At 33.2% G+C, this 23,336-nt stretch overlaps 4 protein-coding genes and 1 pseudogene across 5 annotated transcripts; 3 read left to right on the top strand and 2 right to left on the bottom strand.

Moving 5' to 3' along the window:
* Positions 1 to 558: 558 nt before the first annotated feature.
* LOC110410179 (ribosome biogenesis regulatory protein (RRS1) family protein) lies at positions 559 to 3,490 on the bottom strand. Its single transcript, XM_021419769.1, has 8 exons — positions 3,303 to 3,490; positions 2,805 to 2,955; positions 2,597 to 2,648; positions 2,347 to 2,475; positions 2,012 to 2,129; positions 1,205 to 1,388; positions 1,003 to 1,116; positions 559 to 904 (listed from the first exon to the last, which is right to left on the bottom strand). The coding sequence occupies exons 1-8, from the start codon at positions 3,392 to 3,394 to the stop codon at positions 740 to 742; spliced, it is 1,005 nt and encodes a 334-aa protein (XP_021275444.1). The 5' UTR covers positions 3,395 to 3,490; the 3' UTR covers positions 559 to 739.
* An 807-nt stretch (positions 3,491 to 4,297) lies between these two features.
* Positions 4,298 to 7,912, top strand: LOC110410177 (chaperone protein dnaJ 49 pseudogene; annotated as a pseudogene). The gene is made up of 2 exons (XR_016350845.1): positions 4,298 to 5,706; positions 7,530 to 7,912. The product of XR_016350845.1 is annotated as a chaperone protein dnaJ 49 pseudogene (transcript).
* Positions 7,913 to 10,368: 2,456 nt separating this feature from the next.
* Positions 10,369 to 13,967, bottom strand: LOC110410180 (uncharacterized). The gene is made up of 8 exons (XM_021419770.2): positions 13,768 to 13,967; positions 13,546 to 13,658; positions 13,357 to 13,425; positions 12,885 to 12,920; positions 12,064 to 12,109; positions 11,695 to 11,782; positions 10,887 to 10,944; positions 10,369 to 10,657 (listed from the first exon to the last, which is right to left on the bottom strand). The coding sequence occupies exons 1-8, from the start codon at positions 13,835 to 13,837 to the stop codon at positions 10,607 to 10,609; spliced, it is 531 nt and encodes a 176-aa protein (XP_021275445.1). The 5' UTR covers positions 13,838 to 13,967; the 3' UTR covers positions 10,369 to 10,606.
* A 3,307-nt stretch (positions 13,968 to 17,274) lies between these two features.
* On the top strand, positions 17,275 to 19,253 carry LOC110410547 (Ribosomal protein L7Ae/L30e/S12e/Gadd45 family protein). The gene is made up of 5 exons (XM_021420301.2): positions 17,275 to 17,420; positions 17,514 to 17,634; positions 17,735 to 17,838; positions 18,751 to 18,882; positions 18,987 to 19,253. The coding sequence occupies exons 1-5, from the start codon at positions 17,418 to 17,420 to the stop codon at positions 19,011 to 19,013; spliced, it is 387 nt and encodes a 128-aa protein (XP_021275976.1). The 5' UTR covers positions 17,275 to 17,417; the 3' UTR covers positions 19,014 to 19,253.
* Positions 19,254 to 22,439: 3,186 nt separating this feature from the next.
* On the top strand, positions 22,440 to 23,055 carry LOC110410546 (histone H3.2). Its single transcript, XM_021420300.2, has one exon. The coding sequence runs from the start codon at positions 22,510 to 22,512 to the stop codon at positions 22,918 to 22,920; it is 411 nt and encodes a 136-aa protein (XP_021275975.1). The 5' UTR covers positions 22,440 to 22,509; the 3' UTR covers positions 22,921 to 23,055.
* Positions 23,056 to 23,336: the final 281 nt, after the last annotated feature.

Genomic DNA, 23,336 nt, shown 5'->3' with positions numbered 1-23,336 from the left:
TTTGGACAATGGTTCAGAGCATTGAATAGATCTAGGAAAAGTCTTTTTGGTAAATTTATTTTTCAACGTTATTCCAATTGTTTCCCCTGTTGGTATATTCCGGTGAAGCTTACTATTACTAGAAGAACTTTGCTTTCCCCTAGTATTTTATTACAGGACAACAACTATTGTAGCCTCGACAGCCACAATCTCGTTGTCTCACGGATTGTTAGTGCTCTACATTTACTTGTTTTAAAGGAGGATGAGGACATAGTAACTCAAAATTTTGCAGTTCTTTGTCTGCATTTTTCATCGAATCTCAGATCTGAGATACTTGATTTCTTGCCACAAGACTCAGATAAAATTGACACTTTGATCCAGGGGAACCTTCAATCTTTAGAGCCACACGTAGACTGCTGATAAAATTCTGGTTTCAAAATCCTGATTAGCTCGCCGTTAAAAGCAATTCCAGCATCACCATCGTTGACTCGTCCAGCTAACCAAAATTTTAAAGTGGGGGTTGCAGATTTTTCCTAGCCTCGAGATTTGCAGTAGTCGTTGCCAATGAAGCAAAGAAGAGAAACGAAAGGGAGGACTCAAGAGGAGCCAGCAGAATCAATACTACGAAAATTTTAACCTGTCTTACAAAATTGTCAGAACATTTGGTACATATAACTCTCTTGTTCCCAGTAAACAAAATTGTGATTGTATCTTACCCGAATCTCTACAAGCTTACCAAAATGATTACCAACTAATAATTTCATTTTGCCTTCCCTTTCTTGGATGATCCTGATCCTTTCTTTGCAGTCTTCTTATGAAGTTGCTTTTTCGGTTTCAACTTGTTTGAACTGGATGAGGACTTCCCTTCTTGGTTCCTTCTATTCCTTGCTTTCTTCTCTTTCTTCACATTGTACATGGTAACAGCCTGATTTCAAAACAATACAGGCTCGGATGATCAACAAATTTCCATATGGAAGGTCAAATTTACCACCAGATGAACCCAACTACATGGCTCACACTTACCTTGTCAACATTAAGTATCTCATGGGAATGCTTGGCAATTAGCTTGTTCAGAACATTCTCAGTTTGCTCCTTCTCTTGTGAGCCTATCCCTGATCCCTCAACAACTGGTAAGAACTGAAGAAGATAGAAGACAACTTATTGGAGCATGCCATTATTATTTATGAGAAATAATTACATTGAAGCAAAGGCCGGGTGTGCAAACCTTGCGGTGCTTTCCCTGCTTTTTAGCAGGTTTTTCTCCTGGCAACTTCCTATCAAATTTCCCACCACTGGCTGTAGAAGTAGCAGCCATCCCAGCTGCATTCCCCAATTCATCTTTAGTAACTTTCTTAGTTGGAGCCTGGGTTCCTGTTATGGGCAAAGCTGTAGCAGCAAGCTGAACATGGCTGCAGCAAACCGTTTCAAAATTAAAAACAACTCGACCAAAACATAACAAACAGTCAAACTCTAAAACCAGAAATTAGAAAAGAAAAGAAATGGGGCAAACCATTTCAAAATTCAAAACAACTCGAAGAAACATAATAAATAGTCAAACTCTAAAACCAGAAATTAGAAAAGAAAAGAAATAGGTTATCACAGCAATCAGAAGTGTATCCTCTTGGAAGTTGCAAGAACTGGAACAGGAGCAATAAACACGACAAAAAATCTACCTTACACAAGCTCCAATAACCAGTCAGATATTCTCATCAATAACTAGAGCAATTTAGACAGAGAAATGCTGCCTATAGAAAAGAAAGCAACCCATGACATCTATAAGAACTTTCTATAGGCATGGTCTGGAATCAGTGGCCAACCCTTAAAACTACTAAAATGAAATAGATGTTAAGGTATAAGGGATATCAATCAAAGAACAGGAGTTACAAGTTAGAGCAGAATTAATGATGTTACATGTAGAATAAACCCAAGGAGAGACTTATTTATAGCCATAAGGTGAACTATGATTAGGATAAAGAAAAGGAAAAATCTATACTGTCTTGAAAATAACTAGTAAACAATGGATGGGTAAAACCTTGGCAAAGCACCAACTTTTGCAGCTTGTTTCAAGTTCTGCAGGCGATTCTTCTCTTGCTTCTCAACTCGTTTCTTCTTATCATCTTGTCTTTTTGCAAAAGGATCCATACCTGGCTCTGCAAAAAGCAACAATCGTGATCAAAAAAATCAAATTGGTCCATTATGTCCAATACTTCTAAACTTATAAGGCCTATCACTTCAATATGTAGTACACTTATTACCCACAAGGGCATTTACAATTGTTTATTCCCAAGGAATAATATAACAATTAAAAAGTCAAATATAGATATTATTGGTTGATCTTCCATAAGGCAGCAATTCATTCATACTCACCATCAGTCATCTTAGCATCAATGATGGGTATGTCTTTATCATCATTAACACGATCATAACCATAGCGACGTTTCCATGTACCAGTTTGTTCATCCCATACAACTTTGTCCTTTTTACGTGTCTTTATACCTACAAGATATCTCAAAAGGGGACAAGCAAACAGAATGATCTTCAGAAAAAGGGAAATGAGAATAAACTCAAAATTCTAAAATAGCCATATAGACTTCAGATGATTGGTGAAATGAATTACCTTTCTTTTTAGCAAACTCTTCCCATTTTGTAGGCGGTTTAGGCTTCGGAAGCTGAAAATACAACCACACAAAGCATTTCAGGTTTCGTGGCACCTTACAAACTAGATTTTATAATGCAAATGAATAAGTAAATAGATAAAATTCAGATTCATTTGCTAGGAGATACTTATTCTTTAATTACAGTGGTACAAAAGAGGGTAGGCTTACATGCTTCTCCCTTGGAAGTTTTGTTGTCGAGTGAGGCAGCTTCACAAGCGGCCCATCTACATCTTCCGTCGAAGGTAAGTTAAAAAGACGATCGGCAACTGCTTGAACTAATTTGGTACCCTCCTCTAGACATGCCTTAACTACCTCATCCCTAAGCATATTGGGCAGCAGACAGAAGATCAAGAAAGTAACACATAAGGATCAACTTCTTTACGAACCAAATACTCAAATATACAAAGGGCAGCCTATGCCTTGAAAAAGGACTAAACAAACTTTGGGGAAAAAAAATGTATCCAAAATATGTCCATTATAATTGATATCACAGCTCCGAATCTCCTTTGCACCAGAAATTTATCATTTCGTTAATGAAAAATACCCTCAAAGAGAAAAGGAACAAATACCCACATAACTGAAAACCCCAAAAACAAAAGAGGAGGATAAAAAAAAAGAATAAATTACTCTAAAACTGTAATAAAAAAGCAAAGAAAGAGAGTAAACCTGGAAGTGGAGAGGGAGGGGAAGTTGTGAAAAGGGTTAAAAGCCAAGAGATTTCCCAGGTCTACTTGAAAAGGCTTCTGGCTCTCCTCCATCTTGCTCTTCTGTTGTGCTGCAAACTGCTTGCCAAGCTTTGCGTCGTGGCTGGTTGAGCTTTTCAAAACCTAGGCTAATAACGCTTTTCCAAACCCCTCTCTGTATTGATTCAATATTGTACCGGTACTAAATAAAATCTGTAGGTATGTGGCCCAAAGAAATTAGTGTCCATGTATTTTGGGCCTATGCTCCAATTGAAAACCACTTACTTTATTAGCCCAAATAAAGCCCAATTCTTTTTTTCGTTTGAATTTTAACTTTGTATAAATATATCGTAGCTGGCTTATCCAATATAAATACTAGTACTAGTTTCTTTGGCCTGAATCCAAAAAAAAAAATTAGTTTAATTGTATTAAAATTGAAAAAGATGTCAAAGAAATATATACATTTATTAAAAAGGTCTTTACTTATTAGATTTTAAATTTAAATAAAAGTAAAACATCTTGTGTTTTTATAACTACTTTTAGTAAAACTTTTGATAAATTTAAATATCATTGGAATAAAAATAAAATTATGAACTTTTTTCATTTGTAAAAAAATAATAATAATAATAATAAAAGATGAAACATTACCTTAATTTGGGTAAATCATTTTAGGAACGTTAACCTCTCGAAAATCATACTAGCGTAGTCATAACTCATAACCAAAATGAAAAACTGAATGGTAATATGTTTCTTTCACAACATTATTTGCACAAATAGAAATTTAATTCAGCTTATAAAAAGAATTTAATTGAATTTTTTATTAAGTATTATTAATTTAACATGATCTATGGTAATAGAAAATTAAAATAAGAGCAAGATTAGATTCTCATTGGACCACCATCCCATCAAAATGGTACAACATATATGTCCATATTTACCCCTAATATATTCCCCAAATACCAACCAAAACCCTGTGTCACCCAATTTGTTTCACATACAAACGCAACCGACGACAGTTTCACAGAAACTCTCTCTCTTTTCCCCTTCTTCCCCGGTTCCCCCCTCCTCAAATCATGAAACCCTAATTTCCGACTAGTTAACCAAATCAGCACCTCTATTTCACTATCTCTACATATGAACCCTAATTAGCTAATACACTTTTTGCCCTTTTCACCCCCTATTTCTTCTAGGGTAAGATTTTTCCTTCAATTTTTTCACCTTCAATTCGATCTTTGCCTCTTTTCTTTTTTTTTTTCCTTCTCAAATTCAAACATGGATGGCAACAAAGATGACGCCTTGAAGTGCTTGAAAATCGGGAAAGAAGCGTTGGACGCTGGAGATCGAGCGCGTGCGCTCAAATTCCTTAACAAAGCGCGTCGCCTGGACCCAACGCTTCCCATCGACAATCTCTTATCAGCAGCAGCCGAAAAAGAATCCGACGATCGACCCGCCCCGGAATCTCCCGGGTCCACCAAAGATCCGTCCGGGGCTTCTCCTTCTAAGCCGTCTGATCAACCGTCAATTCGCCAAAGGAATCCATCAACTGGGTCAGCTGCCTCCTCTTCTTCTTCGGCTTCTTACACCGAAGAGCAAATCACAATCGTGAAGCAAATCAAGAAAAAGAAGGATTATTATGATATTTTGGGGTTAGAGAAAACGTGTTCCGTTGAAGATATTCGTAAAGCTTATCGGAAACTATCCTTAAAAGTTCATCCTGATAAGAACAAAGCACCCGGGGCTGAGGAAGCGTTTAAGCTGGTTTCAAAAGGGTTTCAGTGCCTAAGCAATGAAGAAAGTAGGAAAAAATATGATCTTGTCGGATCGGATGAACCTGTTTATGAAAGGAGAGCTTCAGCATATCGCGGCGGAGGAGGCAACGGGTTTAATGGTTATTATGATAATGATTTTGATGCTGATGAGATATTTAGGAACTTTTTCTTCGGTGGAATGCCTCCTGCAACCACGCAATTTCGAAGTTTCAATTTTGGGCCTGGGATGGGAGCTAGAATGGGGGATCATGGCTCTACCGGATTCAATATTCGGATGCTGATTCAGTTGTTACCGGTTCTGTTAATTCTTTTGTTGAACTTTTTACCATCCTCTGAGCCTGTTTATTCACTGTCCAGGTCGTATCCTTATGAGTACAAGTTCACAACACAGAAGGGTGTGAATTATTATGTGAGGTCAACGAAATTTGAGCAGGATTATCCACTTAATACTCCTGAGCGTATAAAGATCGAGGAGCGTGTTGAGAGAGATTATTATTCAGTTTTGGCCCAGAATTGTAGGTTTGAGCTGCAGCGGCAGCAGTGGGGGTTTATTCGTGAGACGCCACATTGTGATTTGTTGCAGAAGTTTCAGTCGGCCGCTTAATGGCTTCCATTAAGGTCTTTTCCGTGTTCCTGTATTTTTTTTCCTTTTAGGCTATTAGTATTCTTTTAGTTTTAAGGGTTTAAAGGTTGTGTGGTTGTTTGTTTGTTTGGATATTAGTTTAAGTGCAACAATTGTGACCTTAGGCAGGCATCGTCAATGGATATTGATTTAACTAAAGAATAATAAAGTGATTCTGATAGTGTCTATTTGCTATAAAAATGTAGATATTGAAGCGTATGGGCTTATATAGTTTGATACTTTGGTATTTAGTCATGCATATTGATACTGGTTTTCTAAAGTAACCTTATTGATAACAAGAGTATATGTTGTTAACTTTCATTATGGTAAAAATGTAAATGTGGTTCAGTTAGAGTTGAAGCAAATTCTATTCTGTTTCTAAAATCTGCACTAGTTCTTTCAAACTTCCTTCTGCTGCACAGTGAAAATAGGGCATTGTTCTTTCTTAAAGCAGTTTTTTGCTGCACTACATGGTACGTATGTTTTAGAATCATGTTTGTTGCTACTAGGGGTGAGTATTGGGACTTCTTCAACCATTGGAAATAATTCCTCATCTTTTCGTTTTGTTGCAAAGCTAGCCTTCTGTCCACCCTAGTTTAAAAAAGGGAAAAAGAAGAAGAAAAAGGTAGAGAAAACTAATACATATAAAATAAACTACCTGCCGCAAGAACTTGAGTCAAGCTGACTGATTCGACCTTGGAACAAAAGCAGCCTAAGACATACATTAAGCACCTAGGAAACTTATTCACAGCTAATACCAACCTATCAATGAAACTCCTTATCTTGTGTGTCCCTAATCAAGCCTACACCCTGCTTTATTTTTCCTTAAAAGAACTCTTCATTGATGCTGCTCCATTCCAACCAAACTGCAATGAATAGATGATATATGAACCCAAGGCTTATTACCTTGCTCTGATTTTTGACAAATTAAGGAAAGCTATGACTCTTTGTAATATCAGTACCTGGCATTCTTATAATCATTGGGACAGCTTCTCCTATGAATGTTAAATGAGCAGAAACTCTTATGTTAACAATACTTACATATAATCCTATGAATTTTTTTTTTTTTGGAGGGCCATATAATCCTATGATATAATGTACCACAAACAAATCAATTCTTTTTTCACTGCATGGTTATCTATATGACTCAAACATATGTGACTCAAACATGACAACAAGGTGGCCTTTTTCAAACTTTCAAATTTGAAACATCAACAAGTGCATTGTTTTATTTGAAACGCATGGATAGTTACGTTATCTACAAAGATGGAACTTAGCTGTTGTGGTTGCATGATCCTATGGTATGCTCCTGGAGCAATTTGTGTATGGACCTCCTCTGCTTTTGGCATATCTAATCTCTTGATTAGTTTTGTTTGACTTTAGAACTAGGCTGTTGTTTCATCATGCAACACCAGTATGGCATTTTTGGTCCATATGTAGCATACTGATTTTTTTATTTCATTTGGTCCCATTAAATAAGAATCTTTACTGTCTTAGCCACAATTTTGAGCGTCATTGCTTCTCAAAAGAAAAAAAAAAATTGAGTCTCATTAGTTACCTAGGGGATACCCATCCAGTGTCAATTTCTGGAGTAGGTGAGGTGGAATTATTCTTTTTTAGTTAGCCTAATGAAGGAAGCGGATATCATCCACAAGGGGGCAGATATACGTATAACATATTTATCAATCATCTGGAGATGAGATTAATACCTGTTGTCAATGCATGCACTGGTGTGCATGTTTGATGCTAATGAAAGTGGTGACAGGGATAACTTTTTCTGCATCTTAATATTAGCTAACACTGTACATTTGCGATGCAGGTGGGACACTAAACTAAAAGGACCACACTTTTCACCTTGCACTCTCTGCTTGGTGTGCTACTCAAAGACCGGCAACTGCACTGTGTATTGGATAATACTCATGGCAAAATCTTTTTCAATTTCATAGTTAAGGTTCATTGATCCTGTATCTAGAGTTCTCAGGCTTGCTAGTAGAGCATTATGACGACATACTAAATTTTTCAGGGTATTGTTTGACTTGAGATGCTATACACTGAGAGTGATGTATGTCCAGAATATTGTCTGGACTGTTACAGGATACGCACCAAGCATTTTGATGTTAATGAAGTTGTCTCCCTTATCCAAAAAATTAAAGAAAGGTAAATGCAGTCTTTAATTTGAAAAGTGTGCATAACTTAAGGTCATCTATCCTCAAATTTCGTTTTCTATTGTAAAATGTTAATCTTGGTTGTAGCCGTGCCTTGATGAGAACGAGCATTGGATTGTATCCGGTAGCATTTTTAGTTTCTGGTATCCTGCTAGCACAAAGTTTTCAGAGGTTTGGTGAATGTTGTCATGATGTTTCAAGCGAGTCGATGGTCTCTATAATTCCCCCTCGCTCCTAACAAATTCTGGGCGTGTATGATAATATACAATCGAAAGACATCCTAATCCTATTATGACGTCAACATCAGGCTAGAAAAGTTTGTGGTGGATGTATGCCTTGTGTGTCATGACCAGGGATACCATGCTATCATGGTTAGGGTTTGTGAAACCCACAGCAAACTCTGTTTTAAGAATAGACCACATTCGGCCAACAATGAAACCACTTAAATTTTGTAAGAGGAGAAATGGGTGTTGAAGTTCCTGTTATGTATTAACCAACCCTCACAATAATAGGCTTCTCAGTCAAGCAGTAGAGGGATCCACGAGGGGTTCGGGGTGGATTCATTTGAAATATTTATATGGAAATCATTTCTATACAAATACAACTAATTCACTTGTGGATACTCCGCAATTTTTTTTATTAAAAAACAAAAAGAGTGCATGTGAGAGTGGTCTATTCACCAGGCTGCACACAACACATCTGGAGAAATGAAATCATAACAATTTTCTTTTTGTGTAAATAAATTCCGTAGACTGCATCAGCCTCGCAACAGTTGTAGCTTCTCGTCATGACATTTTATGCTTGTAGCTTCATTTCGTGTACCTCTGTAAAACAAAATTTCCACACTAAAGATTAAAGTGCTTAACAGGCCATCCTACAATCTCTTGTGTAGCTCTTCTTCTTCTTTCTTTTCCTTGGGGAAGGGTGAGTAGAATCAGGTGGTAGTTGCATGCTTGCAGCTATGAGATTTTGATTCAGACAAGAATGTCTAATCTATTTTCTTACCGGAAGATAATGGTGTCTTCTATGTGGCATCAAAGGATGCTGGAGTTCATTGCAGCTATATCCTTCTATAAATTAATCAGACTAACATGACATCTTCAATCTTACATCTCAGAAAATGGTGTCTGCAATCATATGGATGCAGCTAATTCCCCGTCAGTTATAATCATTCACATATATCAGACCTGTCTGATGTGCTTAATCTTGTTCAGGTAGCTGTTGTTTGAGGCCATTGTTCTGAGTTAATCATTCTCGGTTGTTTTCTGATCCACCTTCAACAAATTAAGGAAATGATTCTCCCTGAAAATTGAAAAAGAAGGGGGAAAGAAATTACTTGCAAGATCAAAAGATGTGTAACTATATTAGTAAATGGTAATAATGTCCTCTCGCATCAAGAGAAGGAAAAGAAAGTGAGTAAAGGAAATAGACCATGGCTAATTATAGCCAGGGAAAGAAATTGTCCAGGCTGAATAGGCCTGATGGGAGTCAATGGTGTCTGCAATCTCCTTTATATGGTTTTAGCAGTTACATAGACAGTGTCTTTGGCTTCTTCTTAAGACTAAAAACGGATCAACTGCTTAGTACTCACATACTTGAGTTGGGTGAGTGAAAAGTGACGTGTAGAGAGCTGAATTGAGAAGCTGTAGTTGGTGACACATTCTCATAGATCACATCGAAACAGAAGATTATTTCGGAGTGACGCAAGGGCCTAGGAAATAAGCCTTTGTAATTGTATCCAAGGCCGGCTTCCATGCACCATGAGTTATGATAATTAATATTTGGAAAGCTGATTTTTCTTTCAAGGAGATGCCTCTTGCAACTTCCAGATTTCTCAGTTTCAGCATTTGCGTGCTCATCCAGTCGCTTCTAGGGCTGTTAATTCTGATTTTGTTGTTGAACCTTTTGCCATCCTCTGAGCCTCTTTACTCGCTGTCCAGGTCGTACCCTTACGAGCACAAAATGAAAACCCAGAAGGGCGTGAGTTATTATGTTAAGTCAACAAAATTTGAGCAGAAATATCCTGTTAATAATCCTGATCATGCGAGGTTTGAAGAGCGTGTTGAGAGGGATTATGTCTCTGTGTTAAGACAAAACTGTCGGATTGAGCGACAGCTGCAGCCGCGGGATCAGATTCCTGGGAAACCACATTGTGATTTGTTGCACAAATTTATGGCTGCTAGTTATGGCTTGAATTGAGGTAATTTCCATAGTCATGTAGTATGTTTTTATATCATGTATGGTCGGAGATGACATTAATTCAAGAATAGCAAATAAGACCGTCATGAGCATATGCCTATTTTTCATTCTAATATGGATGTTGAAATGTCCGGTTTTGGGTGTATATGTTTGTGGTGTTTTCTGCATATTGAGCTCTGCATTTGGCTATTCCTAGGACTAAACTTTGATCAATTGCTTTCATATAGTTGGATGGACCTTCTGCTAAGTAGAGATAATAATACAAGTACGCAAGGCTATGACAAAAACGAACAATTGCACAAATAATTATCACATTATTATTGCACCAAAAAGACATACGTATCTTTATAATAAATTGGTCGACAATCATGCAGATAGTGCTTGAAGTCTTCTTTTCCTTTCTTTAAAAAAAATTGAAGAACTTTATACTCTGCACGTCTAGATTTTGATTTCCCACTGTTCCGAGTTCTGAGAATTGAGAAGGAAATCTGTTGATTTCTTAAACCAAGTCTCAAATCTTGTAAGCTTGTCATTATTCCTTTGAGGCTATGACCAGCAATCCCAAGGCGCTTAAAAGTATGTACTGCAAGAAGATGAAGGAAAAAATGAAGAAATTAAAAGTTGTATACAAGCTTAGGCTTAGTAAATGCTCAGGCTGCAAAAACCTTGCCATTTTGTTATTTGTTTGCACCACTGTAAACACTACAAGATTATAAGGGCTACAACTGATAACTTAAAAAAATTTAAAGGAAAAAAAATGAAAAACTCTACTTTATTAACATGAAAACTTTAAAATTCCAACAATTCCAAACCTTGATCACAGGCTTTTCTGTCATGATAATCGTCACGTAGCCAACATAAGGCAAGAACCTGTACCGTAAGACACATCTTTTAGCATTGTAGACAAAGTGGTGCTTTTGGCGTACCTAAGTAGTAAAAAACTTTGATGATTGTCACTCTTTAACCCAAGTTCATAATTATTAGGGATAGACAATCACCAACTGACAACTAACACTGAAATCATATATTTTGAAAAAGATTAGTTAAAGAGCCAGACATGCTTTGACAGTTTGAACCATTTTATATGCTTCCTGAATCAGGAATGATTACTTAGAGAAAAGACATTTCTATTAATGCCACTTCTAATAATGTGCGCTAAGCTTGTGAACTGAAAATTTGCAATGCTGAACATAATGTTTAAAGTTATAATTGACAAATAAGTCTAGCGAGACCCCAGAAGAAGAACAGTCATGCTAATTTCTGGTCCAACCTGCCCTTCAAGGATAATTTGACAAGGGCCAAACAATGACAGGGATTTATGATGACATAAATAGGCATAAACAATCCACAGTTGCCAACTTACGAGGAAATAATTCCTTTCAATAAATTCTTTTTCAGAAGAATTTCATATGCTCAGTCAATTTCATATATTTAATCCTTATCCATTATGCCCAAAAGGAAAAAGAAAACCATATTCCAATTTCTGATAAGCTTATGAACTGGTAATTCATAACTCAAAACACAAGAGACTGAAAGCAAGAAATTCCTAATCGGTGTGTTGGAAATGTCTTCACACCTAAAACTTGCTAATATCTTAGGAAATTATAGGTGTTAATTTACCCAACAGCTCTCCCCATGATGTATTTCTGTTGCAGCCAATGTTGACTGGATGTATACAAAACTCTGTCATCCATGTCATTAGCATCCCCTGAAGAAAGTGGCCATCCAAGAGACAAGATTAGCAGACTAAGGCAGTGGCTGCACATGTGAACATGTTAAAAGAAAAACAAATGAAATGAAAAACAAAAAATAGAAGAACTTGGAAAGTATTTAAGACCATTTCCAATGTAAATAAACAAAATTGTATGCAAGTATCCACACTCAGATTGATTAAGAGGTAAAAGGATTTTCATGTTCACAAAAAGTTTTAGTACTGATACAGCTTGTATTGACTCGCATTTAACGACATTGATATCAAGAACATAGTACCTTTTGTGAGTATATCAGCTTCTCTGGTATCTCGCCGCTCATGAACCTGACAAAGCACAACCAAACATGAATGAAATCAATCCAATCTACCATGCCTATTAACCTGGTGAGAAGTATGTAATTCATATCATCTATTGCCACAGCACATATAAACGTGCTAGGATGTTGAAATAGGCAATCTTCAATCATGAGCATAGTTTGTTGTACACAAAGTTCATGAATAAGACTCCAATAAATGAATATGGGGTTAAACCTATGAAAAAATTAGATTCTATATAATACTTTTGATTTCAGGATATGATACGCATCTCTGTCACACTTGACATTCAAGAATTCAATCTTTTCTCACCAAGTGTGGGTGAGTATAGACTCTTTTCTTCAGCCCAATAATAGCATCCTTGACAGAAACATCAAATGCCAAAATGTACTTTAAAACTAACGAAGAAAACAAAGACCATCAGACTGATCATTCAGGGGTGTACATGGCATGTATGGTCGACAGTTTTTATCACACCGCTGAAGCTAAAAGTAGATGAGCCTGGGATGCCTGTATGTCCCTTCCTCTCTAGAAACTAGATTCCTAGTTTTATACTTTATCTTTTGATTATTCTTAGTTTACCAAGAAAATTAAGTAATTATCAGACAGACACCCACATACCAGAAATGTACATGAGAAACCTTCCAAATTCCAAACTTTGAACTGTTTTCTTATAAAAAAAAAACACAGTTTACATATTTAGGAGGTTATTTGTTCAATGTATTTATGTAAATAAACAGGCGCAGGGAGACATAGGAAACATAAAACCTCAACAAGATCTTACCTCAATCACCCGATGCACAATGGGAACTTTACGTCCCTATGCAGTAGAGAAAAGATAAATTAGCAAAAACAAGTAAACAAACATCAAAGAAGTTGAAATGCACTCAGCTGGCCGCAGCTCGAAGGCACAAAAAGGGAAATGCAAAGGAAACTATACAAAATTAGTAACACTTGTTTTGAGATAGCAAGTACTTGATGATATAAATTGAAACTAAGGCTCAATTTTGCTGTTACTTTTGCAACTTGTTCTTTACTATTTGCATTTTACTTCTATTCACAAATTCTGTTAATTTCCAAAATATTTATTTATATTGGTATCCTTTCTTTTTTTTGAAAAGCATTTTGGTATCCTAAGAAACAACAGACCCTGAATTAGTTAGAGATGTTGGCGTAAATAAATGAAGATAACTAAGAAATATCAAATGCAATTAGGAAAAAACAAACCAGAATAAAGAACATTATTACTATTATACATCATTAAAGACGACGATGTCTCCCGCACGAATTGGATCCTTATTCATATACAGAAACAATATATCTCCCTGCATAACCAAAAATTATAATTTAATTAAATTCTTCAAATTTAAGAAATCAAAACTGAGAATTGAAAGAAACAAAAAAGGAAATATGGATTCAGGTAAAAATAAAAACGAACTACTCACTCGTTTGAAGCCAGGTTCCATGCTCCCAGTAAGCACGACCACCACCGGCGACTCGCTTCCAGTAATGCAAATCAGTCCTTTCCATACTATCAGAGCCGATGCTATGATCATTCCTAAACAACATTTTTAAAATAATACATCTATATATCAAATTTTATTAAATCGAAAATTCGATCATGAAGCTTTCAGAAAACTGAGAGAACGAGGGAATGTGGAACGAACCAAGGCTAACGGCCTGATAGAGATATTGTCTGATCTGAGTTGATTTCATTTTTTCTTCAATCCACCCCATTCAAAACGCTCTGCAAGTTTATATGGAAAAATAAATAAAACGAAGAATTGAAATGAGTTCGGTCATCGGTGTTCCGATTTTGACTTTCAACGTTTTAAGACTGGAAAAGAGTTTCAGTGATGTGGCAGTTTCAATTCTGTTGCGCCACGTCAGACTTAGATAAAACCAACCAAGTCGGACTTTTAAGGCTGAAACGGAACTAACCCGATCGGACAATTCGAGTCCTTTTGTTTTTTTACATGATATTAAACGAAGTCGTACAGGGATGCTACTTCTATATTATGGGGCCTCAGCTTGGGTTCAGATTATCTGTAATATAAACTTGGCTTGTCTGACAATTGACGGATGGCTAGTGCTCTTATCTTTGATTCTATGGTGATGGCACTATGGTTCAAGTGAATCTGGGGCCCCACCCACGAATAACGTGATCTAATTTAATTTATTATTACTTAGAATTATTTACATACCGGGGAACTTGAATGAAAAAATAAGTTCAAATATTTGATATGAAATCCCTTAATAAAAATAATAATCATTATATTAAATTTTTACCATTCACTTCATTATGATTAGTATCATTATCTATAAACCTCCTGATAGAATATAAGAATAGGTTTTAATTTGTTGTTTCCAATATTTAATTTGGCTAAATATGTTATATATAGGTCTCTTCTTAATTAAATCCATTTCAACCCCACATAAAATAATTTCTTTGACCCTCTGGACTAAGGTTTTAAGTGCATGCAGTATAACCTCTATAAAATAATATTCGATAAATTAATAATTTTGACTAAATAATATTTTTGATAGGTTTTAATTTGGAATTAATATGATAAATTAATAATTTATTAAATTTATAAAATAATATATTTTAAAAAAACATAAATAGGTCTTACTTGATATATAAATTAATAATCTCATTATATATCATAATTATATATATACATGACTTAATTAGAAGGTCTTTACAAAATATGATTCTAATGTTACTTATTTTTTTTTAAAATTGATGTCTCCTTATATCTCATCTTTAACTTTTATCAATGTATTAAGAATTTTTAGTGTAGTGTTCTCGTATTCTGAAAGAAAATTACACTCAATACATGTATTAAGTTTAATATTTTGAAAAAAAATGAAGAATACCTTGATAAATTATTTTTTTATTAATTGATGTATAAATTAATAAATTATCAATTTATCGATTCAATAATATCTTGATTAATTAATAAATTTTCATAGTTCTAAAGATATTAATTTAGATAGATTTAACTACATTTAAATTTGAGTCAAAGTGTTTTCTTTTTATTTAAAAAAACATAATATTTAAAAAAGTTCTTAAACTATTCAGAAAAATTTGAATAAATCCTTAAACTTTTATTGCATATAATTAAGTCCTTATACTTTTATTTTAAACTAAATAAGTCTTGTATTGTTATTTTGAGTCTAATAAGCCCTTATAACTTATGATTAACTAATTAACATTAGTAAAAATACCATATATCATTCTATATTACATGATGTTGACATGGTATTAATATAGAAGATGAAAAATATATATTATATCATTATAAATTATAATATATTAACATACTGCATTAACATCATGTAATATAAAATAATAAATAGCATTTTGACTATGTCAATCATTAGTTATAAAGGTTTATTTGACTCAAAATAAAAATATATGAGCTTAATTAAGTGCAATAAAAGAACAAAATCTTATTTAAATTTTTTTGAATAATTTAGAAATTTATTTGGGAATTTTGCCTAAAAAAACAATGTTTTGTGAAAATATTACTACAAAAGTGAAACTTATTCATTTTGTTCTTCTCATGAGGATAAAAACATTTTCTACTCATAATTAAAGCCACTAACAAACTTATTTTCTTCCTTTTTTAAAAACAAAAAAATCTTCCCAATTTGTTGTTATCATTGTTATGATAATAAAAAAATGTATTTGTAGTCTTTTAACTTTTTTATTTTCTGTACATATGATAATAGGTTATAGAAGAGAGGGTAATCTTTCTCCATCTATTAATTTTACTTTGTCGGTCTCAAAATCAAACTTGACCACTTAATAATAGAATTTTAAATTTTAATCATTGGAGGGTCTCCTTAAAAATGTTAATATTAATATAAGCTTTAACTTTTTTATCATCTTTAATAGCAATTATTACCAGATTTTTTTGTATAGTTATGAAATAATTACATGAAAACTTTAATTATGTGACAATTATAAAAGATTTTTATGTTTTCTACAATTGATAGGTTGGGTTTTTACTATTTATGTTTCATATTTATTTAAAGTTGTTGTTATTTACATTTTACAGACATTTCTTTTTATTTTTTAAAGGCTTTACAAATATTTCTTTATCACTGGTTATTTGTTGCATTATTTTTATATAAATAATTATGATAAAAAAGAGAAAATAAAAACAATTTAGATGGGTAAAATCTATGAAACGCGTGTTACTCGAGATCCTTACTAATAAGACTCAAAAAGAAATAAATAACGTTTTTAATTCATCCTCATATATTGGAATAGTAAAAGTTATAATTGAAATATTCAGCTGAATAACAAATCATATGACATTTTTAACAACATTTCACTAGTTAATTGCAAAAACAAATGTAAGACCCAATTGTAACAGCAGTCGAGTTGGCTAAAATGTACTGTTTGTCATCAAGAAGGTCACACTTAGTTTTTGTAATGCAACGGTCCAATTGGCCAAAATGCACTGCTGTTACAATTAGGTCTAACACTTGCTTTTGTAACTAGCTAGTGAAATGTTGCTAAAAATGTCAAATGATATGTTGTTCGCTTGTTATTTTGTAATCGATGTTGATAATAGGCAATGTCGGTAGTAGGAATACAAAAAAAATGTTGTAAAAATTTTGACTCAATTTAGTTCATCTGTGTAATTTTGAAAATATTTGTATGTTTTGCTCATGTGCATATGTTTGAAAATTATGACTTAATATTTTAATATAATGACATAGAGGTGAACCATTGGATCTTTTCATTATTGAATTATTTTTGTAACTAGACTTGCTCTTTTCCATAATTAAGCAGTGTAATTAATTTGTACATTTTTTTTATAGATGAAAAGTTAATACAATAATGTTGTTTTATTATATAAATTTTCTTGAATTGCATAAATAAATCAATCAAACAAAAGATTTTCATACACATCATATTTTAAGTAAAAGTTATAATTAATTTAGTCCCTAACTTATAGAGTTTTGTTCAATTTAATCTATGTGATATATAGTTTTATTTAATTTAATTATATAATCTGACGTGTCAGCATCACATTAGCACTATTATTAGTAAATTTAGACGAAATTAAGCTAAAGTATTCAATTGCAAAAAATTTAGAATATGGACTAAATTGACAAAATGCTATGGTACAGGGACATGTGGGTACTTTGACAGAAAGAGAAGCCTCTTGGCCCTTAACTTAAACCCGATCCGAGATACAGGCTATAAATTATCTTCCCACCTTGTTTCTCCCCTAAACCCTAAATTTGGTGGCTCACAAAAACCCTAGCCACTCTTCTCCCCTCTTTCTAATCCAAAATGGTACTATCTCTTCTTTTGTTCATCTAATATTTGCTAAACCGAAATGATTTTATGTTTGCATTATATTTACAAATTGGCTGATATGTTCTGCAGACAGGAGAACCGGTCAACCCAAAAGCATACCCACTGGCAGATGCTCAATTAACAACCACGATTTTGGATCTTGTTCAACAGGCTGCCAACTACAAGCAGCTCAAAAAGGGAGCTAATGAAGGTTAGGAAAAATACCCATTTCCGTACTTTGGTTGTGTATTGTTAATTCTTCTTGTGTGGTTTTGTCATTTTCTTTTTCTAATTGGGTTGTTGGGTTTCAGCTACTAAGACCCTTAACAGAGGTATCTCGGAGTTCGTTGTCATGGCTGCGGATACCGAGCCCCTTGAGATTCTGCTGCATCTTCCTTTACTTGCTGAAGATAAGGTAATTGCTTTATGGAAATTTTTTTTCTGACATAGCTGTTTATTTCCTTAATTCTATTGGGTTGGTTCAACGTTGAATAATTAAGGAATTAAAATGGGCAAAGTAATCTTTAAGTGTTATGTTAATTGTTACTTGTATTTTGGTTGTGAATAAAATTAGGCAGGGTGAAAATTGCTTGTTTAAATTGGATTGAATATCGTGTTTTGCTCACTGCACTATGGGAAATGTGTTTGTATGTAATGTGGTATATCAGGTAATATTATATCATGTTCAGATTCCGGCTTTTAATTGCTGGACTCAATGGGAACTTGCTCGTGGTGTGGCAAATGGCTTGTGCTTTTTTGTGCAGAAACCAATATGAAAACATAGAATTTTGAGCAGTTTTAGAGCTTTCTCCCTTTTTTTTGCTAGTACCATTCGTTTGTTATGCATTTGTAGTTGATATGCTAGTCGCTGTCTTGTGAATTGTTCCTCTCAACAGTTTTTCTGTGTTAGTAACTGTTGTAAATATTTAGCTTTGAGAGTCTTTTGACGAATTGTCTTGGTTTGGGGGCATATAGAGTTTTATTGTTATCAATATGTCCCTAGATTTGAATTTTGAGACATCTGATTTTACTCCAAAGATATCAGCCGAGATAGGCTTACTCAGTCAAAAAAAGAATTTAAGATTATGCGCTTTTTGTTTTATATAAATGTTTTCACTCTTCAGCTGTGTAGCATACCTATCATGCATCTTGATGCTCAGCTTAAAGGTTACTGTGGAAGAAAAATCTTAACAACTGCACCTTGATTTCTTGTGGAGCAAAATCTCTAGGATCAGTTGCTAGGATTTTTTATTTTCCTTTGCCCTTTGCTGAAAGATTACACTGAGTGCAGAATCTCAATGATAACATTTGTGTTCAAATTTTGTAGAACGTCCCCTATGTATTTGTCCCTTCCAAGCAAGCACTTGGTCGAGCATGTGGGGTCACAAGACCTGTAATTGCATGTTCGGTCACGACAAATGAAGGAAGCCAATTGAAATCCCAAATACAACAACTCAAGGTATTTTTTTTTCTAACATGCTACATTATATATATATATATATTTGCATTTATTGTGGTTGAATTTGATCCTGTATCTTATGTATTTTCATTTGTGAAATACAGGATGCCATTGAGAAGCTCTTGATCTAGGATAGTATGAAACTCTATTTTCGGTGTGATGGGCCTCTTGGATTGTTGTGGTCGCTCCTTTAGAGGCTTTGACTGATGAAGTTGTGCCACTAGCGAGCCAGTCTTTTAGTATTTGTCCTCAAATATGATTGTTGTGTTGTATTCTGTTTTCCTATGAATTGAGAAAGAGGATAATATTGAATTAATGTTTACTAGAACTTGGTATGGATGATGCAATTAATTAATGTAGCTTGTTTAATATGTTTTGTTTGCCCTGTTATAGTTTCATGATAATTGTCTTCTCTTTAAAAACCACTTTTGCAACTGTTGAGTTATGATGATTTGGATCCTGAAATGTTTGAGGTGAAATGTGGCGCAGCAGCGTGCGGGGATGGTTAATTGGTTTTGTGGTGCCTATTCTTGTAAATTACAAAACTGCCGTTTTCCGCTATAGTTTGCATTTCTGAGTTGAGTCACAAACGAAACTGAAACCCGAAAGTAGAAAGGGAAAAGGTAGTTGAAACTTTCTACATTTTTCTATGGAAAAATTTCTCAATTTTCTGCTAAAGAAAATGATTTTCAGGGAAAACTTGAGGCATACAGACGTTTTAACGTTTGGTACGAAGAAAATGAGAGTATTTTTTAATTAAATTAAATTATAATATTTAGTTTTATTATAAATTACAGTAATCTAAGATTAGAATATGATTACATTCTAGTAATATAATTACAATTCAAAATTTATATAATTAGATTGTATTGTATTTTGTAATGTTATTAAAAATATTTTTATTTTTTAATTTTGTTAAAAATATTTTACAATGTTATAATTTTTTTTTATATATAAATGTTGAGAATGTCTTTTTATTATTTTTATTTTTAGTAGTTATGGTAACTGTCAGTAAACTTTAGAGTAAAATATCTTTATATTTTAAGTTTTGATCACAATTACATAGAGGTTGATTAGTTTTTAAAATGAATACTCTATTTAAAAAAAAAAGTTTTCGCTGAATAAATCTTACTGTTAGTGTTTTTATTAATTTTAGCCTTAATTAATTTTTAAAATTATTATTATATATTTTATTAATTTTTTTATTAATTGAAAAAAAAGCTCCCCATCCAAAGAACACCAAAGCTCCCCTAGGGAGCTCGATTTGGGGCTCCCTAAGGGAACACTTGTGCTCCCTTTTCTTGGGGAGTAGGGAGCACCAATTTGTGCTTTTTTTAATATAATATTAATTTTTAAAATTAATAAAAATAACATTTTAGTTTATTCATAAATTTTGTTAATAGTGTTTTTATTCTTAGGATGAAATATTCATTTCAAAAATTAATAGATCTTTTTAAAATTTCGATTAAAATTTAAGAAGGTAGGGTTATTTTATCTTAAAATTTTTATTATCTTTAAAAAAAATTAAAATAAAATATATAATATAGAAGATTATATTAGGAAATGAAAATAAAATTTATAAGATTATAATAAAAATAAAAATAAAATATATGATATTAAAAATATATTTAAAAATAATATTATATTAAAATAAATAATAAAAAACATAAATATATTAAATTTATATTTTTTATATTTTAATAAATAAAAATAATTTTGAAACTTAACATTATATTTTTAATAAAATTCTTATAAAACAAAAACTGTAATATTATCTTTTTTATATTTTAATTATTATTTTATTTATATACTAAATACTATAATAATATTTTTTTATAATTATATTATATTATAAAATACTAAATACCACCTTATTAATTTTTACCAAAAGTTTATACATCAAACCAAACAGACCCTATGCGTAAGTCTGCAGTTGCCGGATTCTCTTTTGACCCGACATTGTTGGACTCCAGGCCGCGCCGTCCTGGTTGAGCTTGGGACTCAGCTTATTTTTTGCCTAAACCTTGCAGGGCTACCCTACGACCACCTGTTTAAATAGACCTCTAAATTAAAATATTAATAATATTTTAATTGTTTTAAATGTATATATTTAAATTAATTTTTGATAAAAATACATTATTTATTCCTATAGACAGTCTATTAGTACAAATTCGGTTATTATGATACTTTTGTATATCTTGTACTGAAAATACAATGCAAACAAACTTTATACTACTAAACTTCAAAACATTAGTATAAAAAAGATTCTACTAATCAGTAAACTTATTATCAATAGTTTAAATGTGATTAGCTATATGTACGTACCAAAACAATTGTTAATGTTTGTTTATTCTGGAGAGGACTGGAAATCGAGATTCAGTGGGGAGTCAAGAATCGTCTTGGCGTTAATATATTTATATAATAATATTGTTTATAACGCAAAAATATAAATTTAGTATATATAATTTTTAAATAATTACATCATTACGAAATGTAAGATAAAATAACAAAAATTTAATATTCAATATAAAGATATAATTCTAAACTTTGAATAATTAAACTATAAGGTAACAACAACAAAAGTATATTTTTTTACTATTTTTAAAAAGTAATTAAATTACTAAATTAGTAATGATGAAATAATTTTCAAATAACAACAATTTTAAATTAGAGAAAATGAGATTTGAATTGTACTTTTTAAATACAAAATTATACATCAATCAATAAATAAATCAAATTTTTAAATATAATTTTTAAATAATATTTAATTTCAATTTATTGAAAAAAAACCTACCTACATTTAAATTATTTAATCCAACAAAGTCAAATATTGAATAATAAAATTTAACACAAATAAAACATTAACAATAATGATAAAAAATCTAACATTCTAATCTATACCTTAAGTGTTGCAGATATAAAATAAATTATTATAAATAAGAAGTTTTATATATTGCATAATGTCTTGCATTCAATCACCTAGTTTATAACCAAAAAGTTATAAGCATTTAGCAGCATTAGACATTAGTCATATCGTTTTTCTTCTTCTTTTTTGTTAAAAACAATTTACCACTACTATGAATGGCAAGAAAATAGAAAATAAAAGAAAATTTGTTTATGTACGCACATTGTTACAAAATAATGTGAAGAGTGACGGCTAAATCTCATTGGCTACATGTAAATCCCACGCATTGCTATCCGCTTCTCTCCTGTTTTGTTAGATTACAGCCGTCGGTAATCCATTCGATGGACGGTCTAGATCCTGTCTCACAATCCCCACCAAAAAATGAAATGGAGCCAAAGCTTCAAACCGATGCCGCTTTTTCATCAAAAAGTGAGAAGCAATGCTGTTTAAAAGAACGAATCCTATTGGTCAGTTCTCATTGCACACGGATCCCGATGTCAACAACTTAGCGGCCGCTGATATCTTCTTCATTCTACGGTTAAGATTTGTCCATTTAAAATCTTTCGTAACAAGCACGAAATTTTCACTTCTTCCCGCTTCTGCCAAATTCCCTCTATAAATCCCCCCAAATCCTGCCCATTCCATCGTCATACCTATCTCTCGGATTGTAACTTACTTTCTCGCAAACTAAACACCCTTATTTACTATCAACTTTCCTACCAATGGCTCGTACCAAGCAAACAGCTAGAAAGTCAACCGGCGGCAAAGCTCCACGTAAGCAGCTAGCCACAAAGGCCGCTCGAAAATCGGCTCCGGCAACCGGAGGAGTGAAGAAGCCTCACCGTTTCAGGCCAGGAACTGTGGCTCTGAGAGAAATCAGAAAATACCAAAAGAGTACTGAACTCTTGATCAGGAAGCTTCCTTTCCAGAGGCTGGTGAGAGAAATCGCTCAAGATTTCAAGACCGATTTGAGGTTCCAAAGCAGCGCTGTAGCCGCTCTTCAAGAGGCCGCCGAGGCTTATCTCGTTGGGCTATTTGAGGATACTAATCTCTGTGCCATTCATGCTAAGAGGGTTACGATTATGCCCAAGGATATCCAGCTAGCTAGAAGGATCAGAGGAGAGCGAGCTTAGGTTGTTTGATTTCGGCGGATAAATGGTTAACATTAGAGGAATCTAAGTTTCTGGCTTTATTTGTGGAATTTGCCTTCTGAGCAAATGGTGATGTAAATCGGTGGAACTTTAATGAATGCTCTATGTTTTTCGTTAGTTAAAGTGGACTTTATTTGGCTTTAATTATTCATTTTGGTTAGGAACTTTGCTGTGTGGAAATGGTTGCAATGAATCTTTTGTGATAAACAAGTGCTTGTGTGAATCTTTTGCTTCATTTCTTTTTTAAATAGGATAAATGAAGATTTTTCCAATCAACCTGAAAAGAGACAAATCTTCGGATCAATACTCAAAAGAAAAAGCTACTGATTCAAGAGGTATCCGAAACAAATCTGACTCAAGATTTTCAGATCAGCTCTTCTTTTTGGTTACGGGCCGAT

The sequence above is a fragment of the Theobroma umbraticum genome, unplaced genomic scaffold (assembly GCF_002168275.2).
Source record: "Theobroma umbraticum cultivar Fairchild unplaced genomic scaffold, ASM216827v3 scaffold_56.0, whole genome shotgun sequence".
NCBI classification, from domain to species: Eukaryota; Viridiplantae; Streptophyta; class Magnoliopsida; order Malvales; family Malvaceae; genus Theobroma; species Theobroma umbraticum.
Note: the sequence above shows the minus strand (reverse complement) of the source record. Positions and strands in the feature narration are given on the sequence as shown.